This window comes from Mus caroli, unplaced genomic scaffold, assembly GCF_978045245.1.
Source record: "Mus caroli unplaced genomic scaffold, Mus_caroli_1 scaffold_19, whole genome shotgun sequence".
Classification (NCBI taxonomy): Eukaryota; Metazoa; Chordata; class Mammalia; order Rodentia; family Muridae; genus Mus; species Mus caroli.
In genome coordinates this window covers 47,901,426-47,923,243 of record NW_028227274.1, presented here as the reverse complement: position 1 = coordinate 47,923,243, position 21,818 = coordinate 47,901,426, and the positions used below count along the sequence as shown (strand labels likewise).

Genomic DNA, 21,818 nt, shown 5'->3' with positions numbered 1-21,818 from the left:
AAATTGTTCAGCCCAAAGTTGCGGAGTAGGTTGGGTAGCAAGCAAGTAGGCCATCAGAACTGGTAAGTGATGGGAAAGCTTTATTCCAAAACAGGAGCTGCTTTTAACAAGTACTAGTACTGATCATTCAGTAACAAAATAGGACTAAGAAATGTTTTATTAATTTTCCAGAAAACAAAAACTTGATGAATATATCATTATTTCTTTAAACTTCACATCAAAGTCTCTTTACTTTGTTTGCGGGTGGGGACTGAGACTGAATTTTGTTGTATTGCCCAAGTTTACCTGTAACCTGCAACCCTCCTGCCTCAGACTCCTGAGTACTGGGATAATTACAGGTATGTTCACCATGACTACCAAAATCCTATGTTCTTAGTTAAAAATTTTTCTATAATTTGGTCACAAAAGTGACCAAATTATCACAAGAAAAGTAACAAAACACATATTAAAAGTTTTTCTGAAAGCATGTAATAGAAGATAAAGAAACCATTAGCTACTTTAAGATTCATAGAAAAAGAACCACCTTATTCTATTGGTATCTTTTTGAGAGAGGAATGGGGGTAATTTTTAATCAGAATGGCTTCCAATTAAAAAGCTATCAAGATGGTAATGCTCTACTGCTGAAGACAACACCTACACAACTCACTGAACACAGACATGTATAGAGCAAGGACCTACATAGAGCTTATACCCCTACTGACTAGTGTTTGTGGTACTTGAAGGTATTCTGTATGCTATCAGAGGAAAAAGATAAACAGCAACTCTACAAACCTTGCTATCTACAATAGTGACCTGCCTGCAGGATGTGTTGATGCAATAGTGGCACTAAGGTTTTGACAGTAACCAACTACTATCTGATTGGAATTAAGGCCCATTCCATGAGACAGAACCCATGCCTAATATTGCGAGACTAGATAGACCATAGACCTAGGGGAAAACCAAATTCCTTCCAAAGGAACAGCAAGAAAATGATTCCTAATGGTATCTTAGGGTTTCCATTGCTGTGAAGAGACACCATGACCAAGGCCAACTCTTATAAAACATTGGTATTTTCTGTCTTGTATATTTTGATTTTCTTTCTTTTTTTGAGATATATGAGGAAGCCGGGGGTGGGGGGTGGGGTTGGAGGGGAGGGGTGGAGAGGGAAGAGCACAAGGAATATGATCAAAATACACTGAATGCAATTAAAAAAAAAAAAGCAGTCCTAACATAGGCAGGAAAAATGCTTTGGTGTATAAACAACTCTTTCTGAATACTGACAGCATGACTGCAGTACTCTTATGTGAAGCACATCCATTGACAAGATAGCAAACCCTCCCAAAGCTTCTCTTTCAGAAGGCTTAGGAAATGGAAAACTAAACTGTGAACTGATAATTTCAACAACTACTCCATGCTATAAAGGTAATACGGTGAATAATTAAGATTAGAGGTACAGTGGATGGGGCAGATGTCTTCTTTATGAACTCCATGGAAATCTCTTGAGATCTGAAGTTGGAATGTGAGTGTTAATACAGAAGTAGGAGTATTTTTAAAAGAATGCAAGGCAAAGTCTTTGCAACAATGGATGAGTCTGAGGGACAGTAAGCCAGGATAAACAAAGCAAAGAGGGTAAAGGGTAGGCTAGAGCTAGGACTAGAGGCAGGCAAAGGTTTTGGAGGACAGGTTAAGTTATACTGGGAAATATAGAATTCTCAAGGTGTGGCAATCTCAAATAATATTTTAGAAACATCTGCTGCTTTATAAAATAGTGGGAGCAAGAGGTTGCAGCAAGCAAGTAGTTACAAGAGAAACTGTACTGTTTTATCCAAGGCTCACATTGAAAAAAAATCAGTTTCTCTATGAAATAAGACATGACTAAAGCTCACAAATTTTAAGATTTTTAAATTATATACTAACCAAATTACTATATTTTAAAATTACTGATTTCTAGAGCTAAAGAGAAGGCTCAGTGGTTAATAGCACTGGTTGCTCTTCCAAACGTCCTGGGTTCAATCCTCAGCACCCACGTGGTAGCTCACAGATGTCGGTAACTCCAGTTCCAGAGGATCTGAGACCTTCACGAATGCACATTCAATGAAATATAAAAAAAAAATCACTAATACAAAAAACAAATCACTAATTTCTAATTACAAATTCAATTTAATTCTTAAAAACCAGACACTTGAAAACATTGAACTTGACCTTTGAACCAAGCTTTAGCTGATTAATGAGTCAACAGGAATCTATGACAGCTACAACAAGTGAAAAGAAGCACAGTCCGGCTGTATTAGTTATCAGGGGAAAGATTACAAAAGACTACAACTTTATAATCACAAAATTACAAAACATTAAAAAGGGTTAGTAATGATGACTGAGTCTTCACTTGAACAATTATCTTTATCAATTAGCTAAAAAACATCAGCTGACTGGTAAAGAAAACAGTATGTTCTATAGGACTTAGGGTTTTAAAAACAAAACAAATAAAACAAAGCAAAAAACCAATAGTTCTTAACACCTAGAAATTATTAAAAGAATGAGGGGGAATATTTGCTTGTAGGTATTTTTTTTTTTAAAGATTTATTTATTTATTGTATGTAAGGACACTGTAGCTGTCTTCAGACACACCAGAAGAGGGTGTCAGATCTCATTACAGGTGGTTGTGAGCCACCATGTAGTTGCTGGGATTTGAACTCGGGACCTTCGGAAGAGCAGTCAGTGCTCTTACCTGTTGAGCCATCTCGCCAGCCCAGGTATTAATTTTTATAGCCTAATCAATTAATAAAAGAAAATCTTAAGGAAAAATAAATATAGATAACTACTTAGGCAATCAGTGCTCAAATACATGCTGTACCACTACCAACATATTTAGTTCAATTTTGAAAAACTGAAATTTTTTCCCAGAAGGAACAATATGTCTCAGCATTACAAAATGCCATACCTAAAATAGATAGTGTTTAACTGATATCTACTAAAGGTTATTATCTAGAACAGGGTTAAGTACAGCTTTTGAAAAAAGCTGGATAAATACCTTGGACTTTGTGAGCACAGCATGTCTGTTGAGACAGTAAGTTCTATTACTACAGTATGAAAGCAGGACCCACAAATATTAAAAAAAAAAATGACCACAGCTGAGTTTCTATAAAACTTTATCAACAGATATCAAAACTTCATGTAATTTTCATGTGATACAAAACATTGAATTTTTTTTTTTTTCCCCACATAGGGAAAAACTTAGGGCTGGGGCTGGAACTCAAGAATAGAAACCTTGTCTGACACACATGAGGACTTGGGCTTAACTTTAACACTGGAAAAAGAAAAACAATACAAAACAAAACAACTTAAACCACACTCTTATTATAGTAGCTTCTATATAGTACGTGGTTTACGTATGGCCTATAACTTGATCTGGACCAGTAAGCTTCAAATAATCATTAACTAAAATGTAGCTCTTTCATTTTTAAAGTATATTTTAAAAACTATAAGTTTCATTTTTAAGTATATTTTATTTATTTTTGAGTTAGGGTCTTTCTCTCTAACCCTGGCTGTCCAAGAACTTGCTATGTATGTTAAGTTAGCTTCCCAGAGATTTGTCTGCCTCTGTCTCCAAAGTGCTGAAATTAGAAGGTGTATGCTACCACGCTGGGCCAAAATATATTTACAATTTTTCTGTAATCCTTCAAATGAAAGCATTATCCTTAATTACAAAAATACACAATTCTAGCATATAAGACTTAAATAAAACTTTAAAAGCCCCCCTTTAGGCATGAACCTAGAGGGGAAGGCTAAAGGCAAACCTAAGGATCTTGAAGCTTACCACGGATGCTCCTCTGCCCGTCTGTGTACTGCCAAGCCACGGCATGTTGATTGGAGTGCCAGGGTTGCTGTGTGTGTATGGAGTTGAACCCTGGACAGCTGATAAATCATCACGAGCATGTATAACCAAGAAGTCTTCTGATCTACAAAGGAATATCAACTAGAATGAAAAGACCGTCAGTTCTTTTTTTAAAGATGAAAATTTAAAGACTTTGTATTTCCTTTCAGAGTTCGTTTTCCATCTTTATTACTCTTTCTCAACTTTAATTTTCCCTTTAAGAACCTACTGTGACCCCTTACCCACTCCTTAGCAAAGCAGTGCCTACTCAGCCTACAACTAAGAGTGCTACTTTGAGACCTTATGTGCTGCATCAAGAGGGCACTTATTCCTGCCTCTTAAGGAATCTTTTCAAAGTTACAATCCAAAGAATATAGTCCCCGATATTATATGACTGAATTAAAAAACAAAGCATAGGAATACCCTTTGGTTTCTGTTTCTGTATCATCATCCACCCAAGTATAGATCTGTGTGGCCAGAATTGCAGAAACATCCAGTTCTTGTACATCATGGCTGGAGGCAATCGCTATGCAATTTCTATTTGCCTGAAAAATAAATCACGTTAGCTTTTTACATTACAAAGGTATAAGGGCTATGTCTGAAGAAAGTCTCTAAAATCATGAAGAAAAGTATTCTTACCAATTAATATTTAAATTAACTTTAATAATTAAATTTTTAGCAAAATAATCATAAGTGTGAACCGAATAGATATATATGACTGTTTTAGAAAGTCTAGTAAATCTAACAAAAAGCTAAGTAGAAATCGAAATGGGTGTACCACTTCAATTTCTCTCTCTTCTTTTACCTTCTAGATGACTTTGTTCTTAACATTTATACAACTAAAAATGCACACAAGTCCACTGCAGTAGCTCACACCTGTGGCAGCTGCATGAGAAAACAGCTGGGTCTCTGAACGCAGTGACCATCTCCAGTAATACAGCTCACTGGAAGTTCAGCTACTATCTGTCCTGCTTATGTCACTCTGCAGGAGCTGGCAGGAAACAAGTCACTGGTAGCTCAAGGAATCAGTGTGAAAAGATTCATCTTGTAGTGGCTGCTTATGCTGCTAACTATCTGTCCCTAGTCAGAGAAACTGGACTCTTATGCTATCAAACAGCATCCAATAAACTAAAAATTAACTTATTAGCTTGAATATGATAAAATCTCATACCATTCACAGCTTTCAATACAGACAACATCCAATGAAAGAAATGGAGAAATTTCAATCTTAATGCCATTTTAAAAACATGGTATGTGGGGGCTGGAGAGAAGGCTCAGAGGTTAAGAACACTAGGCGTTCTTCCAGAGATCCTAAGTTCAATTGCCAGCAAACACATGGTGGCTCTCAACCATCTATAATGAGATCCGGTGCTCTCTTTTGATGCAGGCAGAACTTATAGATAATAAAATCTATAAATTTGGAAGAATGTAAAACTACAATATCAAATGTAGAGAAATTATGTAATTATGCGTATACAAGTTAGCACAGAGTTTCTATCCCTGATGACTATTCACTCCTAGTCACTCATGCTGTTTTTGGACAAGGTTTCTTAGTAGCCTTGGCTGTCCTTAAACTCAGACTGGCTTTAAGAAGCCATCATAGGGTGAGGACAGTAACACACACAGAGATATTACAACTTGAGAAATATCTAAGGAGTTAACTGTACTTCTGCCTGATTTAAAAGTCCATGGTGAAGGATGTTTATGAAAGAGGTGAGATGAAGGATACAGGGAATATAAGAACAGAATGGCTAAAAAAAACTGGTTAGAGAAAATTATGAAGACAAGTGCAGACTATAAAGATGAACAATCTATTGGTAAAAGGATTTCTGGGTAACTTTTACAAGACATATATCCATATAACATTTTTTGATAGCATGCTTGTAGTCCAGATACTCAGAGGCTGAAGCAGGAGTCTCACATAAAGCAAGGATTTCCAAGAATGGCCTGGCTGGATAATATTGGAAAATTAAAAATAAATATGTGCATACACATTATCTTAAGTATCCTTTAGGTACACATGAAAAAATCATAATCTTACCCTTTTAAATGAAAAGAAAAAAAAAACCAACAATGAGACATTAGAAACTGTGCTGTATGGCAATTTAGGGAAATTCAAGTGGGACCTGATTTAGACAAACTTCACCTCGGACTGTTATAAGTAAGACTGAGCTCTTCTCCAGGAGCTTTCAAATCTCTCTAAGGAAGATCTTAAGCAGACAAATAACAACTACTGAGAAAACAAACATTTTTTACAGAAATACACCAAAGAAGGAGGTCTTCTAATGCATGAGTTTAAGTCCTAGAAATATATACAATATGCTCATATAAGGCCCTAGAAAGCCTTTTTTGGATTAACTAATGTATTATCTTGCATATATTTTTAAAGTTATTGGTTGATATTCAAATACCTAATACTACTCTCTGTGTGGCAATAAAATAGTTTATTTTATTTCCCAATAACAAAACTACATTAGTAAATTATATAATAGTTTTACTAAAGACAAATCTTACTGAGATAATAATTTAAGGAATGGGAAGTAGATTTGGAAGTAGAACACTATCATTAAGTGAACTGGTAAGATGTTCTCCAATAAGAAACAGTTACGCAGGGCGTGGTGGCGCATGCCTTTAATCCCAGCACTTGGGAGGCAGAGGCAGGCGAATTTCTGAGTTCGAGGCCAGCCTGGTCTACAGAGTGTGTTCCAGGACAGCCAAGGCTACACAGAGAAACCCTGTCTCGAACAACAACAACAACAACAACAAACAACAAACAACAACAACAACAGAAATAGTTACAAGTCATAGAAAAGACAACTATCTATTTACTTACCCTATTAACAGCAAAGGCAGTAATGATATCAGATTCCTTATGAATAATTCTTGCTTTACCTCCAGGATATCCCAGATCTGCCTCTATCTAAATAGAAGAAAGTATAATATTACAGTTGCTATTTTATTCATAAGACAAATGTATATATGCAAATTAGTTCTTTCATAAATTATTTAAACAAACTTTTTAAATACATCAATACCAAAGGTACTACTGTACAGGTTAATTATCCCAGAAAAGAATTTGGTGAGGGGAATTTCTTTAAGCTTGTTTTCATATATAAAAAGACAGCTGATAAAACATATAGCTTCTTGAGCTGTTTCTTTTAAGAACACTAAACTAACTTTAAAGGATAAAGACATTTTAATAATTGAAGTAAAGATTTTCTAAGTTTTTAAGTAGTGTAATTATTTAATAATACATATAAGCACTGCAAGGAAGGCCAGGTGGTAATCAGTCCAGCTTTACAGACCACAAAGGTTCACTGTAGGTATTTTTAGCATTTTGTTTCTCCCTTTAAACTACTTACTACAAAGTCCAAAGGCCATTCATAGTTCTTAGACTAACAAGTGTTGTGATCTTACCAGTTAGTTGTAGGGTACTGACTTCTGATCTAAAATAACCCTGCAGAGAAACTGGAGTTCAGGAAGAATGGTAGCTCATTCAAGTCAGTGACTCATTTGAGTAGCTGAGTAAACCCAAGTGAGTCTACATGAGGATAAATACTTGGCATTCTGCATATCCATGTATATATGTATAACATTTTTGAGTTAAGAAGTGAATATTGTAACATCAGCATTACCAAAATAGGCAGTTGGAAAGTTCAGACAATTAAAAGAAACATTGCTTGATATATTACTTTTTAGAACACCCTTACCTTTAATCTTCTTAAATAGGTTAATAAGAAATGTTTTAAATCTCATTATGAAATGCAGAAATCATTATTTTGAAATTAGCATACAACAAAGAAAGTTTAAACGTCTATTCATTGATTTTAAAAAATTATTTTAAAAATGGCCCCCAAAATGACTGTTTAATTGAAAGGTGCAGAGACTTATGCAACAACTAAGCCTACATATTCTTACTTATAGTTCCTGAATATATAAATGTCAAATAGAGTCTATCTAAAATATAACTAGCTTACAAACATAATTTCAGTGTTTGATAAACATTCTGGATTGAGGGTCTACTTCTATAATAAGGCAGGTATTAGTTCTGACCCATTTCTATATTTTTTAAAATAAAAACTGGAATTATTCATTTATCTGTTTGGTATCTAAAGTACACACAAGGCCGCTCCACTGGTTTTGGGTTATCAACAAAGTACACCAAGAGACCACTGCTGGGTTTAAAGAATTGAAGGTATTAGAAGAGACATGACATTTTCAGAGAATAGCGGGTCTGCTGGTAACAGAGAGTAGGAACAAGCTTGTTCAAGGGGAGAGCTCTCTCCAACTTTACCACGGAAAGAAAGCAGGCACAAATGAATTTCAGAACAGCTTTCTTAATATGGGCATATATTCTTATCTTCTTACCTGAAACAATGTTTCTCAACAGCATGATGTTAAGATGGCCTGCCTGAGATTCAATTGGGGTGATATTTTAAATATGGAGGTTCTGAACACCATGTCAAATACATGATTAAATTCCATAAGGGTGAGCAAAGGAATGGAGCCTAGCTTCTCAAGAGCTTCAGGTAAATTTTATTTAAGAATGACTATACAAGTAGGATTTAAGATCTAGAAAACAGGCAGGTTCAGTTGATGGAAAAGCTTTAAACACTACAATACAAATCCAGTTGTCACAATAATGTTTAGAGGCCATCAAATTATTTTGGATAATCTGTTAGGACCTGAAACAAAGGATGTGAGAATGGCTGTCAGAAAACAGGGTAGGAAGCTGTTATGGCTGAAGAGAGAACTGGGGAAGACTGGATCAGGAGACCAAGTGGTAAATGGTTACAAGGAGATAAACTGTGCAAATGGGTTGTATTCTTTTAGCACGATTAAAGAAAGGCTGATTCTAGTTTTCAAGCCTAAAAATGAGTACATGAAGGAACCATTTACACTGAAGGACAAGTGAAAGAGCAGCTAGGGTGAGGAGGAATGTAGCCATTTGGAATGATTTGGAGCTAGTGTGATTTAAATGGTACCAGCACAAAGATAATACTGTAAGATCAATCAAATATAAGATCAATCACAAAGAAAAATAAAAACAGTACTAGGTATTGTCAAGGAAAGATACAGGTGAGGCCAGGTTAGAAGCTGTCAGTAACCCGGCTAACACAGCAACTCTGATGTTATAGAAATTAAGTGAGGCAACCATGTTAGGAAACTGTCAGGGATCAGTAGTAATAAAGGATATTGAAGAGCTGAAATGAGAGAAACTGGCAATGAATTTACAATTTTTCAAAGCCAAATTATGACAAGGGCAACCTCAGTCAAATGGGCTAGCGATAATAGCTAACCACATTAGGTTTTGACATCTAGTGAGGAGAGGGAATCAGAGGGGCATTAAAAGGAACTGATATTTTGTTTGTTAAAACAGACCATTTTCTCATGATGTTTGCAATATGAAAATGAGGAAATGGCAAGTTCATGCAAGAGCAAGTGCTTAATAGAAATTAAATCTACAATAAACTATAACAATTAGTAAAATTTAACAACCGACTATGCCATATGTTAGAATGAAAGGTAAATGAGATCTTAAACACTGCTAGTAAAAGTGTAAAACGGTATAATCACGGAAGGACTTGGGACAATCTCCTAAAGAGTTAAACATATACTAAGTGTGCAGGTACACTTCAGTGATAGACTACTTGGCTAGTACATGAGAGACTATTGCAACAATATCTAGTACTGCAAAAAATCTATACCTACCATGTAAATCAGCTACCTACTCCTAGGCATTCATACAAGAGAAATAAAGTCTATATATAAAGACCCTAATGCATGAAGTTTAAGGCAGCCTTATTTGAAATTGCTCCACAATACAATCAAATCATTAGGTAAAAAGATGAACAGATTATAATCCAGTCATCCAATAGAATACGTATCAACAACAGTAAGTAATAAACTACTGAAACACATGACATAGAGGAATCTCAATGATTATGCTAAATAAAAGACACAGACCAAAAAAAATAAAAATAAAAGTTAAGCATGGTGGCTTATGCCTGCAATCCTTAGCACCTGAGAGGTTGAGGCAGACAGACTGCCCTGAGTATGAGGCCACCAGGGGCTACATAGTGAGCTCCTGGCCAGCACAAATTCTCTATTAAATAGAATAGCAAAAATAAAATAAAATGACATACGACTTCCTGAAAATGAAAATTAACTTATACATTTGTGGCTACTTGGGGAAGAAAATGACAGATAAGAAGGGAAGAAAAAAGAAGGATTAAAAAAGGTTGATGAGGGTTGATGTATATACCCATTATCTTCATAGTGGTGATGATTAAACTGAGCAAGCTACGTACTTTAAATATGTGCAGTTATTTAAGTTTACAAAATGATTTTTTTTTTTTACTTTTTAAAGACAGCATATGGAGTTCCCTTATAACATTTTCTCGCATGTGCTAGTATACTTTGTTCTAATTCATCTTCCTCTCCGACTACCCTTTGCCCTCCCGCTCCTCTTGTTGGTTTCTTTCCTCTACATTCCACAGATAACTCCCATTAGTCTTTTTTATCTAGCTATTTCTTTAAATTGAAGCATTTCCTCCTAGACAAAATGAGATTCTTAAGATTTTCAAGAAACTAACAAAACTTAGACGACGTAGGAAAGCTCATGATATATTCAAGGCCCAAGAAACTTGAAGTTACAAGAAAGTTCACAAGGACCTCTTTAGAGTTTTAAGAGCAGTAAAGAATTCCTAGGCCAAAGAAGGCTGTCTGTGAGGATAGCAAATTGGGCAGGAGCTGCAGAGATACATGCTTTGTGGGTATCACTCATTTGAGGTCCCCTTTTCAATGACGTAACTGCTTCAAAGTCACATATGCTCTTGCAAGTGACCTCAATAAACTCAGTTTTGCCAATGCAGACTGAGCGGACCTATTTTTCTGGTCTGTCATGGTATCCTTTCTGAGGGGAAAACAAGGTTTATTCAGTTACATAAACACCATTTGTGTCCTCTTTTCTCATTTAAGATGTTTGCCTCTTCTCTCATAGTCCCCATTCTTTCATGACCTACACACACACACACACACAGAGGTTCATATAAAGAAATATTTGCCTGAGTCACGCTTATTTCACTTAAAATAATGATTTCTAGTTCCATCCATTTTCTTGCAAGTGTCATAATTTCATTTTCCCTTAAGGATGAATACTATTTCATTGTGTACATGTACAACATTAACTATAGACAAACCTAGGCTGGCTCTATTTCCTACCTATTGTGAATAGTGCGGAAATAAACAAGGATGTGTTAATATCTCTGTGGTATGTTGACTTAAGAGTCCTTGGGGAGTACCCAGAAGTGAAATGTCTGGGTAGGTGAATCCTATTTTTAGTTTTCCGGGGAGCCTCCATATTATTTCCATAGTGGATGTGCAGGTTTATACTCCGATCAGCCATGTGTAGGGCTCCTCTTTGCCCACACTTTGAGTTAAAATCAAAGAGTCATACCTGAATGTTGTGGCCACAGAAAATAATCTAGGAGTTATTTATGATTGTACAAGTTCTTATCTGCTCTGCTTTAATTTCAAGAATGTAGGTACTTAAAATGCATAAGGCATTTGTGTTATATGCTATTCTTCAGAGTAAAATAAAGACTATACAATAGTAATTGCTATATTTTTCAAGTAAGAGAGAAGTTTGACTTTCAAAGGTGATACTTGCAAACACAGAACAATGGTACTGAACTTTATACCTCTTGATGTAATTACATTTCCTAAAAACTTCAGAGGTATTTATTCAGAAAAATTTGTAGCCAACACAGGGAACATTCAACTCCCTTTAAAACTGCATTCTTTTAATTAACAAAAGAGAGCCAATTTTTATGATTGCAACATTTAATTTGGTAAGATTAAACAGTAAGTTGAGGAGATGAATCTCATTCCACTGGAAACCAAGTCCAGTTGAAAACCAAAATGCAAATCTCTTTTTGTTCTGGTTAAGAATGCAATTTTTAATTTCAGTTGAATGACATTAATGTACCTTATTGATGTTTGGCTCCTCCATCATAGAATTTTTGATGGTTTCACTGCTGTCCTCTAATGACTTCATTAAGAAAGAATAATCACATGTCAAAGAGTAAAGATGAGTTGTAACATGCACAACACTGAGGTATAAACTTATATTTGTAACCAAATTACTAAAAAAGAATATGGGAATAATATCTTCTTAAATTTCATATATTAAAAAAATATATGCTGGAGAATATATGGTTAGAGAGTAAGAAATCTTAAAGGCTCAAAATTCCTTATCTACCACTATAAATTTTATTTCACTGCACATTTTTTTTAACTCATTTGTTTTATAATGATGAGATTAAAACATTTTATCTAAGGTACTTTATATGTGTAAATTCAGAGCTTCTGATGTCAACTAAAAATCAAAGTCAATCTATTGTCTTAAACACTTCTGTCTTATTTCCATGACATATAATTCCTCTAGAAATTATCCTTAAGTAGAAAATCCCAATCTCTATCTTTCCAATCCTCCTATGCATGTTGGCAGGAATAGTTGGTAGCTTGCTTGGAGGCATATCTTCACACAAAGGTGACATTAGACTGGTCCAAGAAAAAGCTTAGTCAGGACTTCTAAGTTTTCAAAAAATACAACTGATAAAGAACAAAGATGTTAACTGTTGAATCCAACTTTTGTTGGGTATGGCTTTAATAGCCTACCTACCTCAAACCATGTGTAATTAACTTCCAAATAAATACAACCACTTTGGGAGAAATTTTAGTTAAAAACTAAAAGAATGTCCAATAAACTACATTATACTGAAAAGAAAAGCTCTGAGATACATAAGAATTTTAAGATATGATAAAGAAATGAAGTTAGATAAAGAAATGGTAAATTTTCATTTTCAATCACATAAAGAAAGAAAAAAATAGCATCAAAATGCAGACCATGGCATTTATCAGTCTTCTGAGTAACTAAATTCACCATGGCTTTAATGATCATTTTAATATAAATAATACATAACAGGCAATTTTATGAATACCAAAAACAGGCAACCCAAATGCTAGCAAAGATTATTTTCTATCAACTCTATAAATTTAAGACTTTATTTAACTCTATCCAAGCTATGTTTTTATTGGTTTTTTTTTTTCACATTCCTTTATTAAAATCTCTTTAGGAGTATCACAATCAGCAGTAAAACTACAAGGGAATAACAAATTCTTACGGCTAAGTCCAGGATGGCAAGTGAGTAGGAATTCTACATCCTATAAAACCCAAGGTCTTTTTCTTTCATAAAAGGGGATCTTTCAAGACCTCATTTTCTCCTTAGCCCAGGCTTGAATAAAAATCTGTGTGTGTAGCAGAGAAAGAGAAAATGGGAGACAGTGGAGCCCACCTGGGCCAGGGGCCTTGACCTGTCTATCTCCTTCCATCCCTCTCCATCCTCGGAAAGGTCTGGCTAGCCTGTTTCACAGCTACATTTACACTTGGGCTAGTTCTGTACCATGGCTTCCTATAAATTATAAGACAGCTGAAGGTGGCATGGGAAGAACAGGAGTCACCCCTGCCTCCATTTAGTCAGCTATATATAAATTCATTTTCCTTTACAATACAAACACAATAAATTTCTCAAAACTTTCAACGATTGTGCTAATGTTTAAGTTATTTATTTAAAAAATATTGCAAAGAACTTAAACAGTTGCTTTGTAGATTAAAAAAATTCAGAAAAATACTTAGCTTACTGATGTTACAGAAGCTATTATTTAATACTTATGTTCATGCTTTTGATTAAAAAAACTTTAACAAAAGCAGTTTTGTTTTTCAGAAGTTATCATGAAGCTCAAAACAAAGCTATGATTAAAACTCTGTTCCATTATCCTCCCCCTGATACAGAATACAGCAATGACTACTTAGTTGTGGGCTCAATACAACATGAAAATGCAAAACATTTGTTACCAATTTTAAAAAGTCAATATTGTATTAGAAAATCATTAAACCAAATGTTAACTCCACACCCATAATATAAACTAGATAACAATGTACAAATTAACTGCTATTCTTATGCAATATGGCAGAGTTGTACAACTGTTTCTACCAGGACAACCCAGTGTGCATACACATGTCAAAGGCACACTACCAGAGAAGCAGCAAGCTGAGTGAGCATTTAACACCTAGGACAATGTAGCATATCCTTAGAGACCACATAAGAAAGCTGTAAATTGTAATTCATTTTAGAAAAGCATATCTTAAAAAAGTATACCTCTCTACCTATCAGTTTAATCAGTTATATAGTCTTGTCTAGCATATTTACTGTTAACTGTATTTTTCCATTTTCTTGAACTGTTTTAGTAATAATGCATATACTAAATATATAACAATATTTTTACAGTTATATTAATAAGTAAACAGCATTTATGCCTGCCTAGATTTTAATATGCAATCAAAGTATTCACTTTTAAATTCCAAGTTAGCAAAAGTACTATATATTCTTTTTTTGTGGTATGGTCACAGCAAATAGTAACAACATATCCATCCAGTTGTTTATTATGATTTGTTACTATGGGAGAGGAACATGATATAAGTACATTATAATTTCAAAAAAAATTCAAATAAAAAACTCAAGTACCTCAGAGGAATAACTGGCTAACTACAACTGTGTCTACTGTTTAGGTTCACCTAATAACTATTAGTTACAAAACATTTTGTATGAAGAAAGGAAAAATGATGTCCATTTATTTACAGATGGTAAGATCTTCATGTTATCAAATGTATTTTTTTAGTAGCTCTGAACTAAATAATCCTCTCAAAAGAAAAAGGAAAGAAAAAGAAATTTCAAGGTATAATCACACTATTACAGTTTAATTATAGACTTCTTTAGATTTGCAAAATTTCGTTTATTGATATATAATTCACAAAAAGAGAAAATACACATATTCAAAATGTTTCCTGTAGGTAAATCAGTTTCAACTAACTCTAAGATGGACTTCTTTTAACTATCATAGGAGAATCATAGGAAATGTCTCTTCAGTAACTGGTCATATAATGTATGATATGATATAATATATCATATAATGTATAACATGATATGCAAGAGTCAGACTCGCATCTCAATATCCACTTCAGAGGAGAAAGCTCCAAGAACATGATGCAAAGATATTGTTCCTTTACTTTTAACATAGTTCTCTAAACATTAATTAAAGTTTATGATATCAAATGGATTTGCACAAAGATAGGCAAACTTCAATTATTTTATTGGTTATATAATACTATGAAACTTTAGTAATAAAATAGTAAAGAGCTTTAACATATACAAACCTCATTTAGACATCGTTTCTTTGTGAATATATTTCTGATAAAAGTTTCTTGAATTTCTTCCTGTTTCACCAAGTACTGCCAAAGCCTCTTCACAGACAGTGCGAGGTGATTTTTGGATCTGTAGGTACAGTGCATTAATTATTTACCTCAAAGATTTCTGATTAACTTCCCAAGTCCTTAGAACTGTACCAGTGTTTATTAGAATAAATTGGCTAGGATCACACCTCATGACCTAAGAAAGCAGCCAAAGAGCGTTCTCACAGAGGATCATGCAACGGATAGTTTAGGACTAGTGGACAATGTGATTCCTGTTCGTCTGTCACTGCAGTGGGAAAGCAGACAAGTTGACCATCACTAATCTGAACGTTTTTTGGTTCTGGGTTTGGTTTGTGGTTTTTGAGACAGTGTCGTAAAACTATGGTAGGACTGGAACTCACTAGTGTAGACCAGGTTCAAACTCAGAAAGACCCACCTGCTTTTTGTCTCTGCCTCCTTAACACATGCATCTCCATGCTTGGCTAAAATGTAATACTTTTGAAGAGATGATATGACATCCAAAATGTTTTAGGATTTAGAGCATAACGGATTCTGCACTAGAGATTCTTATACAAGCATTTACTGACATTGTAAAGCATTATTTTATGTCTTATCCTAATATAAAAATGGTATTTGTAGCTATAGGCTAAAAAAATTTTACTGACAAAAAACAGGAATAGGGCTGAATTCGGCAACAGGGGTTGGCCATAATTTCCTGAACCTTAAACTAGGGACAAGGAACTTCTTAAAAAGTAGTGTCTCCTAGACGACAACTAGAAGCAGAGTGTTTCTGTTGTTTGTTTTTGTTGTTTGTTTTGTTTTAGTGTGTCTATGGATGCAGTAAGTCTATAACCTTCATGTTCCTGGCCAAAAGTGCTTCTGCAAGAACAGAAGTAATGACATTGAAGAACTAAATACACTATTAAGTATACATTTATTCAGGAAAACATTTTCTAGATAAAACAAGTATTGTATAAACTTACTTATAGGTCAATCATTTTCTTCTCCTGGATAGTAAAACATCTGCTGAATAGTTTATTCTATTGCAGAGTAGGAGTTCAATAAAAGTACACGCCTCAAGCTACATCTAGCTAGTCTGCCCCATATTTTGAAAAACTCATGTTTACCGGCTCATAGCCAAGCCTCCTTCATTACATCTTCTGTGTGGTTGCTTTCACTCTGCAATGCCAAAGTTAACTAGTCACAACAAGGAATCCTGAAAAGCCTACAATACTTAACTTACTATCAGGACTTTCAACAAAAGTTTGATAACCTACAAGCATTACACCGAAGACACAGACATGTTCCTAGAACAAAACGTTAAGCATTGCTGGGCAGTGGTGGCACACGCCTTTAATCCCAGCACTTGGGAAGCAGAGGCAGGCGGATTTCTGAGTTCCAGGCCAACCTGGTCTACAGAGTGAGTTCCAGGACAGTCAGGGCTACACAGAGAAACCCTGTCTCGAAAAACCAAACAACAACAACAAAATCGTTAAGCATGGACTATAAGTATGTTTTTTTTCTCTAAACACTACCCAAGGACAGCCTGAGTCTCCAAAACTCTTTATTATTATTATTAAGACAATAACAATAAAGCAACAACAAAACAATATCCACGGTAAAACCTACTTGAAAGGAGTGTTTGTAGGTTCTAGTAAAGCTTTGTGACGGAGTATTGCAGGGCCTGCAGACGCACTCTCTTCACAAGTGTGACTTGAGATATAGTTTGGAGGTGGTCCACCATGGATCTCAAGGCGCCGGAGAAGAACTTGTTCCCAGCACTGAAGAGTTTTTAGAACTGCATGACAAAGAGGTGAACTAACTGGTAGTTCTAAAAAACAAAAACATAATTGATAAATGATGATATTCTACATAGAATGTTTCTGAGAAAGCAAAAGATATTAATAAAATATAGTAGAATATGTGGGCACAGAATCTGATATTTTAAAGAAAACATGTCATAAAGTCTATATGACTATTTCAACATTACTACTTATGAATTTAATTTCACATGAAAATGATTTTGAAGATTACAAAAATGTTTATGAAAGAAAAATTCAGTACTTTAATCTTTGAAACAAGCCAGACTGTCATCTACAATTTTTGTTTAAAAAAGAAAATAATAAGCAAGCTTATATAATCCTTACCATGAAACGAAATACTAATTTAACTATTTTTGTTTATCTATTCACATTTAATAATGGTCTTGATTTATAATTCTGAAAATTACATACTGATTTATTACAATAGAATGAATATAAACTTTCCTTCCTCTATTATCCCAACATAGTCACAAAATTTTTATCATTAAACTGATATTTTACGGTTTACTTTTTAGTGTATGATTAAAACACAGTTCACAGCTGAAATGTCTCGCATAAGACCACATTTCCTTACTTTCTGTACAACCATCTCCTACTGTGGAACTCATCACTATTCTTGAAGGTTTATAGGTTTAGTATTAAGTTCCAGGTAGAGATACAGTCTCAATATAATAATATCATGTACAGAGCCTTTGATTTCTCAAACATTTCCCTCCTCAGTAGGTATGGTAAGAACATTTAAAAATAGTTTATACCTGACAGAAATGCATCCTTTACTACAGAAACTCATTTAAACTTTTTATTTATTTAGAATACACATAAAGAATAACAATTGGCATCGAGCCATACTAAGATGTTTATTACCTGCAAGATCATGACCTGCAAAGGGATAGAAAGTCTTCAAATTGTTGAGCACCAACTGGACCATAGCCAATCTCATCAAAGACCAACTAAAAATAAAAAACGTCCCCATTAAAGATTTACATGAGATCTATAAATGATGCCATCCTTTAACGCAACAATTTCCTAACAGGAATTAGTTTGAAGATACACATCTGCAAAACCTAAATCATATACACATGTAACTAATAATTCATGTCAGCATTAACCAAAACAGTGAAAATAATGTAAATGCCTGTCAGGAGACAATAACGATAGTTTTCAAGGATGCAATTTTAAGGTAACTATAAAAATGAAGTATAATATTTATAAAACTACAGTGTGCAACAGTAATTGAACAGCAAGCTTCAGAGCATCATATATGATTGTGTTGTCTTCTATGTAAGAAAGCAGGGGAAATACAGAGGTACTTATTTCTGTAATCAGAAGGACATAGAAACTAGTAAAAATGGCTATCTTTGCAAGTGCCAGAGAAAACTGAGTAGAAACAAGAAATGAGGCGCTTGACTTTATATTTTTTTATAGTCCAATTTAAAATTATTTCTCCATCTTTAATTTTGAGTACATGTTTATGACTTATGGTACTAGTTTTAAATTATCAATTGTGCAAAATGCACACACTATAAAGTTTAGCAGTGTAACCTTCTCAAAGCAGTACATGCACACTGTTTTGGAACCATCACCACCATCATTCTGCACAACTTCTCATGGGACCTATATAATTCTCTCAATTTCTGTGAATTTGACCATTTCATGCATTTTATAAAGTAGAATTAAAATACACTATTTTATTTCTCTTTGTATAATGCCCTCAAAATTCATCCACGATGCAGCATAAATCAGAATTCTCTTCCTTTGTAAAATAATTTTCTAATTACATACATAACACATTTTGCATATTCAGTCCCCCTGTCAGACACTTAAATTGCTTCAATCCACTGGCCTTTAACCTGCTGTCAACTAGATGTACAACCACATGTTTGTGCTTACTTTCAAGTCTTTTGGTATATATCCAAAGCAGAATTAACATTTTATACAATAGAGTAAGTTTTTAAATAAACTACATTATCATTTTCCAAAGTGACTGTACCATTTTATAGTCTGACCAAAAGAACACAAAGGCTCTAATTTCCCTCCAGTTTGGCCAATACTGCCATTTAGTTATTTTTGTAGTAGCTACCTTAATGGGTGTAAGATACCATCCTTCCCACTCTGGTTTTCATTAACCTTTCCCTAATAACCAGAATATTTTTCCAGTGTTTATCAGTCATCTGCATGCCTTCTTTAGAGAAATACCTATCTATTCACGTCTTTTGGCCATCTTCCCCTCACCCTTCCATTTATCCAATACTGAAGATTAAACACAGGGCTTCACACATCTAAGAAAATGTTCTACAACTGAGCTACATCTCCAGTTCAGGCCAGTTTTTAAATAGATTTCCTTCTTAAATTGTTGGGCTATACAATTTGGCTTCTGAGTCATACATATGTTTATATAGTCAAAAAGTAAACCTAATTTGACAGGAAAAAAATACACTAGAAAGCAAAATCTCTTAATTTTTCAATAAAGATTTACTGGTCCAGAAATCTGCTTATTTCCTTTCAAACTACTGTTAACTCATCATTAAGATGCCATGTCTTAATAAAATGTATTGCTGCTCCAATGTAAACATATGAATAAGATCACTCATGAATATAAAGCCAGTGAACCTTTCAAAATGCTTTTGAGTATAGTGAATACTTAAAGATTTTTATAATCACAGATGCTTTTTAAAGACATCTAGAACTAGAGGTCTATCAACAGGCATTTGAAGTTCACAGTTAAAGTCTTAAGATTTACCTTATGGGCCCAAATCAAAGCCTAATATGGAAGATTTGTACAACATGCTAGAAATTAAAATGATTTACCAAGAGATAAACAAAAGTTAATTGAAAACTTACTGTTTTAGAAAAGAATTTGGCAATTTCAACTAAATAGTGTATAATAAATCAATAAATTATTTCACATTACAGTACCTGAATGAATTTGAGTTTGAATGCTCATGGAGCCGGAGACCAGAAGGCAAAACATCATCATCGTCCTCTTCTTCTTCATCATCACTTTCTAGACTTTCCTCAGAATCATACTCTGCTCTACTTTGGGAAGGTGGTAGAAAAGGCTGAAAGAAAAATTATATATATTATCACCCAAATATCTGATTTGATGCTTTCAAACATATAATTCATGGCATTTGTGAATATTTCACTGTAAGCAAAGTACCTATTATTTACCACAGTATACCTTTGAAATAAGATTTTATCTATTCACTCAGTAAACAAAAAGATTCTTCAGAATGTGCCCCACAAGTCTACTTGAGATAGATCTGCCCCACCCCACATTCCTCTGTCAAGGTCTTTCTAAGCAGCCCAGTCTTAGACTTGTGACCTACTTGCTTTAACCTCTCAAGTGCAGGAAAATACAAGCATTTGCAAGAATAAATTGGCTTGATAGTACAATGTTTAAAAGAATCACAGCCAATGATATCATAAAGAATTTTATATTTTAATGGTAAAGATAAGCAAATTGCTAAAAAATTAAGTAAAATTTATATATTAAATGTTACAAAGAAAAAAGTAAAGATGGAGAAAAGTGGAAGCTGACCACAGAAGGCCTCTTTGACAAGTGGCATTTAAGCAAAACCTAAAGGAAAAAAACGTTACCAGCCTAAAAATAATAACTGGGCTAATAAAGTCTGACTAAACAATAATCTCATATATAGAGAAAACAATTCTCCAAAATCAACGATTAAATAAAGACAGAGAGGAAGAAAGAGACAAATTTCCTACATTATCTAATCTCTGATGCATGAAGCTTAACAGGCCAGTGGAGTGGGACCATCAGAGATTAGACCAAAGTTAATTACTATAAGGTTGTTTGGAAAATATCTAAATGTTGAAAATGTGAGGGATTTGGCAATTAACATAAAAAAGCAGTAGAAATAGCCCCTGTTCTGTAGAGTAGTGTAGGACTGAAAAACTGATCATTAAGTAGAAATTCTAAAAACAATGTTAATAATTAGGAAGAAAATAAAAATGTTCTGTGACCTTTAACAAAAGTATTTGTCAAAAGCAACGGTTAAGACAGCTAAGAATGCACTATGCTACATCAATGCATTCTAAGCGTTAGTAGATTACAGAAGTAAAATGTGTAACCTTATCCATTCATTGAGATCCATAACTGAAAGATTACATGTGAGATTAAAGGCTTCTCATGAAACTGTTCTTATGGCTTAAAAATAATTTTTTTGTGTGTGTCTATTTGTGTGGGTATGCACATGTGGAGGCAAGGTCACTGTTGGGTGTCTTAATCATTGTCCTCCACCTTAACTTTTGAGACAGATTCCCTCACTGAATCTAGAGCTCATGATTTCAGCTGGACTGGCTAGCTGAAAAGACCCTGGGAACAACTGTGCATGGTTACTGAGTTAGTATGTACATTGCTCTGCGCCTGGCTTTTGGGTGGATTAAGGAATCCATGTTATTGTCGATACATAGCCCTGAACGACAAGAAGATTCTTCCATCGTATGTTTTCTTATTCTTTTTTAACTCTTTTAAAAGAGAAGAGTTTTATGTTATATATGTGGTGGTTAGGCTCCCTTAGGCTCATAAATTTGAATGTTTAGACAAGATTAGGAGATGTAACCTTGCTGTAGTAAATGTGTCCCTGGGTGTGGGCTTTGAGGTTTCAAATGCCCAAGTCTGGACCAGGCTCTTTCTTCTGTTGCCTGCAGATCTGGATACAGAAATCTCTGTCCTTTGCACCATGTCTGCCTCCATGCTGCCTCGCTCCCTGCCATGATAATGGACTAAACCTCTGAAACTGTAAGCCCCATGCCAATTAGATGTTTTCCTTTATTAAGAGTTGATGTGGTCATACTATCTCTTCATAGG

General features: G+C 34.4%; 1 protein-coding gene across 4 annotated transcripts in view; it reads right to left on the bottom strand.

Moving 5' to 3' along the window:
* Positions 1-21,818, bottom strand: part of Dmxl1 (Dmx like 1) — a 131,476-nt gene that overhangs the window by 26,330 nt on the left and 83,328 nt on the right. For 2 of the 4 annotated variants that reach the window (XM_029471979.2, XM_021150434.3), the window contains 8 exons: positions 19,904-20,046; positions 17,852-17,937; positions 16,794-16,995; positions 15,129-15,246; positions 11,841-11,903; positions 6,684-6,770; positions 4,274-4,395; positions 3,794-3,935 (listed from right to left, as the gene is read on the bottom strand). In XM_029471979.2, coding sequence (XP_029327839.1) covers positions 3,794-3,935; positions 4,274-4,395; positions 6,684-6,770; positions 11,841-11,903; positions 15,129-15,246; positions 16,794-16,995; positions 17,852-17,937; positions 19,904-20,046 — 963 coding nt within the window. The remainder of the gene's footprint in view (positions 1-3,793; positions 3,936-4,273; positions 4,396-6,683; positions 6,771-11,840; positions 11,904-15,128; positions 15,247-16,793; positions 16,996-17,851; positions 17,938-19,903; positions 20,047-21,818) is intronic. The other 2 variants (XM_029471981.2, XM_021150435.3) reach the window with 1 other exon arrangement.